At 40.0% G+C, this 6,032-nt stretch overlaps 1 protein-coding gene across 1 annotated transcript; it reads right to left on the bottom strand.

Annotated features, from left to right (window-relative positions):
- Positions 1-587: 587 nt before the first annotated feature.
- On the bottom strand, positions 588-5,213 carry LOC145445836 (max dimerization protein 1-like). Its single transcript, XM_080323981.1, has 5 exons — positions 4,898-5,213; positions 3,818-3,935; positions 3,642-3,756; positions 3,409-3,577; positions 588-2,788 (listed from the first exon to the last, which is right to left on the bottom strand). Exons 1-5 carry the CDS (start codon positions 5,025-5,027, stop codon positions 2,664-2,666), a joined length of 657 nt encoding a protein of 218 aa, XP_080180107.1. The 5' UTR covers positions 5,028-5,213; the 3' UTR covers positions 588-2,663.
- Between the last annotated feature and the right edge of the window lie 819 nt (positions 5,214-6,032).

The following is a 6,032-nucleotide window of genomic DNA, read 5'->3' as shown; positions in this document are numbered from 1 at the left end:
TCACGAATAGAGTTTCCCAATTGAAAAAAGATCACGGCTATGTCCGACTGTGTTCCGCCGGACTCCGTCTCAGCCAGCGGTTCAGGTATTGATCGTATTGTTTCACCGCGACAATAGGCGGAGTAGCCTACAGCTCTAGCGTTGAAGCGGTTTGTTTACAACATATTATGTACGGCAAGGTCGGCGACCGTATCGTGAGGTCGCGACGACGTGTGAACTCGAAAGTTCGAACCACGAGTTCATCGGCGATCCGACAGTATCGTAAGCGGAACTATAAATAGACAGGCGGTAGTGATGAATATCCGCCTACACAATCTGCCCAAGTCCAGTAGATCTACGGACAACGCCAGCAATCGCCGAGTCAAACGCTGACCAATTGACCATTCACTTTTCGTCATGTGGTGACTGATGAACGGAAAACTACGTGTCGTGACCCGAGGCCAGTACTTACGAGAGTAGACGTCATTAAAGCCATCGAGCCGCATCACGCCTAAATCTCATGTAACAGGAACTGCGACTACAGTGGGCGGACAAACCAGGGACTTTCCCTTTCAAGTCACCAGGTTAACACACCAAACGTCGACAGGTACTATTGAAATAAATTTTATTTTTCGAGTGTAAAATGGAAAGAAAATACATTTGAGGGTTGAAGCAGGAACAAAAACAGGGTACTGAATTTAGCAACCCGCACGGTTATATTTATCGGAACTAGCGGAAACAAACCATCGGGCTAATGTCCACACGCAAAATCAATTTGCCAGTCGACAAGATACCATGAAACTAAACGCATCCATATAAACAATATTCACATTCTGAAACAATATTCACATTCTTAAACTTGGCAAATAGCGACATGACCGCCACGTCACTACCATATTCATATACAACCGGTATGGGACAACGTACTATCAACAGTATACACCAGATCTATACACAATGAGTGAGGAGAGAGAACAATACATACAGATACAAAAATAATATGACAAAATTTTCTCACATCTACACAAGTTCCAACGTGCCGACTATACACATTACACAACATAACAGTATAGATCTTACATTTTATGAAGGCGAAATACAACAATTCAAAGAGAAACGCGGTGGCGAACGACAACAAATTTGCAATAAGGCGAAATGGAACAATACACTGTCCGGCCTACTAATAAGTTGACCACCATAGATACATAGCCTGCGACCACGTGTACATCGAAACAGGTTTAAGCAGACAGCAAGCTTCACATATATTCAGTTAGTCACTGCATGAGTTAATCTCTTCAAGCAATCATCCTATCAAACCGAGGCATCGTGACTTGTCTCGCCCGACAACAACTGACTGTAACATATCGCGAGTATATGTTCCTAATAATTGCATCAAGTTTTTTTTCGACAGTGGGTCACAGAAGTACTGATGCAGTACATTTGAATTGTAGAAATAACGGGGTGCCAATTCAATTGAAGTTTAGAACCAGAAAATCTTTTGCGAGTTTGACGGCAGGCAAATTCAAAGAGAATTAGTAGAGTTGCTATATGTTTTAGAACGTAAAATGGAATATATAATTCATTTTCACTGATATACTCCTCTTAAAACTACACGAGTAACATCAGAATATAATTACATACATTTGACATCACATAAAAACAGTTAAAATGCGTAACATATAAAACAAAACAAAAAACAAGTTCAACAACGATTGTGCCTCTTACAATACGGCAAAAGTGTCTGACGCACCTTACACCTTTACTATTCCATGTATACATATGTTATGTGTTCACCACTATGAAGCAACAACATGTCAAATACTATTGCATATGTTAGATTTTCATAGTTCATGAAATTCACAAATTGTGCTGTGCAAGGATGTGGCGATTCCTTGTACCTGAGATAAGCCGAGCCTTCTTGGCAGCTATGGGTGAGGCTTGCAGCTTCGGAACAGCATGTGATATTCAAGATTCGTGGAATACTTGACTGAATTCCTTTGCAAAGCGTTTTGTAATAATTTGGGCACCACAAATTTCACAGAGTTTATGGAGTATCGAAACGAAGAATGTTAGATGTGCTTTGCATTAAAATTCAATCACCAAATCACGCTATATTTCTTCTCAGAATATCGTCACAGTGATTAGCCGGATTTGGTTTCGAACAGGGTTTTTAAAGGCGATATCTGGATTCCCGAAGGCAATATAACGATAAATTTTTGCATAAAACTTTCCGATTAAAACGTCCCAATACCCGAGACCTTGAGCTGGAAGTAATATGGATAAGATTTCATCAGACTAATTTCCAATCATCCACGTGCGTTACAGACTATGCGTGTCATTCAACGGAATTGCATTACCGCTCCCGTAATATAGATTCAAACATACTTTCAGAGGCAAAACACAACAAAATATATTCATATCATCGAAGCTATAGATAACAGGGACAAAGTAAGATCTGGAGAGGGGAATAATAGATTGTAAGCATTCACACTCGAAAAGACTGATATAGCGCGAAACATCCTGGCAATTTCTTGGCAGGATAAATGCGGTCGAAAGTCGGGTATTCGTTCGTAAGACCAACAGTTCTCTTAGTTGAAATATAACGTCTCATCCATAAAAAAAGTTGAACCACATCGAAGTGGTAGTGTATGAGCATGGTACACCCGAAGCAATCCTCGCAGAGGCTATGTGGAAGCAATTAGAATCTCTGGCATACCCATTACGATGCTGCCTTCATTTGAAGCAGCCATCACTTGTATCAACTCGTCGCTACTGCTGCAGCTTGTGTCCAACACGTCAATTATCTCATCTAAACAAATAAGTGTTGTACATATTTTGAACCTAACAAAAATGTGAAAAGAGAAACTAAGATTTGAAAATCACGGCTTAAAACAAGTACCAGTCAAGCAAAACCATGCTAGTAAAGCTCACATGTCTAATAGAGGATAGCGACACATTTTCAAGTCTAAACTTGCCCAAGCGTGATATTAAGTAAATACACCTTAGGCGTGTGTGTACAGTACAATAACAGTCAGAGCGCATATGTTTCAAAGATATAACAAAGCAAGCAAGCCTAGTATATTATAAGGGAGCGCACTATTGGTTTTACTATATTCTTTTCTCAGTTGCATTGGATGTGGTGTATTATCAGTTATGAACCATACCGGAGATATCGCTAGCCATCAAAACGGAAATAGCTGATAATGCTGCCACAATCTAGAAACTATAATACATAATCCATTCTTTCGAGATATCTGTCATACAACAAAGTTTTTAAATGTGTAGTTTCTAACTGTGGTTACTTTGATAGCATTCTTGTTATGTTCGTTCAATTGAATCAACAAGGTCAACTGTTGATGACACATACAACGCACATGACACCTCTGATATCCTGTAAGTTGATCAACTAGAATGAAAAATTTCCCATACCTTTATCAGAGTCACTTGAACAATCCGACTGTGACGTGGAACCAGTTGAATCGCGGCGAAACCGCTCGTACTTTATTTCGAGACGAAAAAGCATTTCTTTCAAATGCTCGTTATATTTATTTAATTTATCCTTCTCTTGTTCGTAATGCGAACGCTTATTCTCGAGATCCTAAACGAAATCCATCATTTACAGCACTGCCGAATTAATTTTAGAAATATACCGGGTATCTTACTTGGATTAAGAGGGTGGCACGTCTCAGTAGGCCGAGAGTTGTATGGCGAGTTGAATCCGACCCAAGCGGTACAATGGATTTCAAATTATCGAGGCAGTTTCGCAAGTGTGCCCGGCTGGAATAAATCAACAATGCTACACAGGATAATGGAGAAGAGTTTGAAAATTAAAACAAACCGATTTTTCTCTAGTTCGTTATGAGAAGTTCGACTTTGACTTTTTTTTGAAGTTCGCAATCGCTTCTTCGATGGTTCATCACCGTACTTGCACATTGATGCATAGCCATGATCAGATTCTAGGAAAACGTAATACAAGATGTAGGAAGAATAATGAAGTCGCTAATCTACACCCGACCCCAACATCAACCCCAACCTTCAGAAGCACAAAATATCAAGATGTATAATAAGTAGGCACCACCAAAATATGTTGCATACATTAAGCCATCAATTGAATAGTATATTCATATTGAAATGAACCCGAATATTTTCGGCTGACACTCGTCAGGGGTAATCGTCATCAGCATTCAAAATAAAACGGTGCATCATGTCAGACATAACTTCAACTTGAGCAACAGAATTTAATTTCCATATTATTAAATTACATACTTCAATGCAACTGACCGTAAGATGAAATATCCTCATTACGGTACAATATTTTGCAGATGAATTAATAAAGTAGCTAATACGTCTGTCCAGCTACTAAATCAATCAATTACCTTCACACCATTCAACGAAAGTTCATACTGCACTAACTACAGAGCAGATTCAAAGCGTGACAGCAGCCATTTCCAATCATATATTCTTTTCAGGGCGAATATCACTGATAATAACCACAAGAGAGTGCCCAGTGTAGCATAAAACAGGCTATTTCAGCTAATTAACACACTATAACTCAATCACATTCACAGCAACTGTATATAAGGTGATCATCCTTAAGATGTCACAATTCGTAATTAACATGCCAGCAAACTTGAAGCTGTGTTGGCATCATTACCAGCACAGCAGATTATATAGTGTCCTAACATCACCTTATCATTTCACTAAAAAGATTGATATTCTTGCTGTGGAATGATTGTATATCTAGAGGTGTAGCTGAAGGCAGAAGCAATCAAATTCAATAAATCTCGCTCATTTTTCGTCAAATTCAAACAATTATAAAGTCTCTTGCAATATATCCAATACATGTAGGCCTATACATAAAAAAAGGTCAATCACGCTTACGGGCTTGAAAAAATACGAAATTATAGTACTTCATTACCTCTTTGGCGCTTGCTATCACAGTTCTCTAGATAGTTCGCGGCCCGTATCAGCAAATCAAGTTTATTGAGCCTGCTGTCATCGTCACTTTCGCTTGTAGTTGGGGACGGCGTTAAAAGATCCCGTTCCATTTTTCTTCGCAGTTGATGCCTTTGATAGTTCTCAGAGCAGACGCTGTACACTTAAATCAGTTGGTAATGTCCACAGCGAACATGTGCGCCCAAGCAGAAGGTTAACAGCCACAATTTCCCCGCATTAGTTCCTTATTCTAAATGGGTTGCTCGACTTTGCCAACTTCCCGATCTATGAAACATAATAACAAAGAATCTCGTGACGTATTTTCGTACCAACCAATCAGATTTGAAACACTCCTTCTTCCCTGGGCCATGTGTCTCACATGCCTCCGCACTCATGTTTCTTTTATTACGGCAAAAGTAGCTAGGCCACGCTTGATAGACAATAAGTGACTAAGAAACCAACGGAGAATCACGATCGCTCTGTTTGAATGCGCATCCGCCAATTTCCAACAGAAAGTGCGACTGCCAACATACAGAACAGAAGACTAGCGATACGCTCGATCGCGTACGCCTCGCCCGTAGCCCTCTCACTTTTTTTGTGTCAGCTGATCAAGTGACGTTTCGCACACCGGTAGCCTCAAAGCAGACAGTTGTTTGTTACAACCAACTGGAGGACGCGTGATTCGCACGTTGACATGTAAAGGGTTGTGTTCTACAAATGGAACCTATCGACCGGTTCACAATCCCTCTACACACAGTTCTAAACCTGATATAATGTGTATAATATAGAAATATATGCAATGCACCACGCGGACAATCGATTCTCTTCGTCTCAGTGACATATCTACCGCGACCATTTTTACAACGAACAATGACATCGCTCGAAAATGGCAGGCGACTGTGTGAGCGTTGATAACGTATGTATTGGCGGTGCGGATGCCATCGTTCTTACCCAACTATGCTGTCGGCTACGAGAGATCAATCAGATGATTATAAAAATAGTCTCGCCCTGCGCACTAATGTTCGATATAACCTGTTGTTAAATAGTATATTCATATTGAAATGAACCCGAATATTTTCGGCTGACACTCGTCAGGGGTAATCGTCAGCAACTAGTAG

Source organism: Botryllus schlosseri, chromosome 9 (genome assembly GCF_051294905.1).
Source record: "Botryllus schlosseri isolate E-star chromosome 9, Bs_hap1, whole genome shotgun sequence".
Lineage (NCBI taxonomy): Eukaryota > Metazoa > Chordata > Ascidiacea > Stolidobranchia > Styelidae > Botryllus > Botryllus schlosseri.
This window is presented reverse-complemented; position numbering and strand designations above follow the sequence as displayed.

Coding starts and splice junctions, on each gene's coding strand:
- LOC145445836 (XM_080323981.1), bottom strand. CDS start 5,027: ATGGAACGGGATCTTTTAACGCCGTCCCCAACTACAAGCGAAAGTGAC. Junction 3,757..3,817: donor AACGAACTAGAGAAAAATCG/GTTTGTTTTAAT, acceptor GATTTATTCCAG/CCGGGCACACTTGCGAAACT. Junction 2,789..3,408: donor TTCAAGTGACTCTGATAAAG/GTATGGGAAATT, acceptor TTATTTGTTTAG/ATGAGATAATTGACGTGTTG.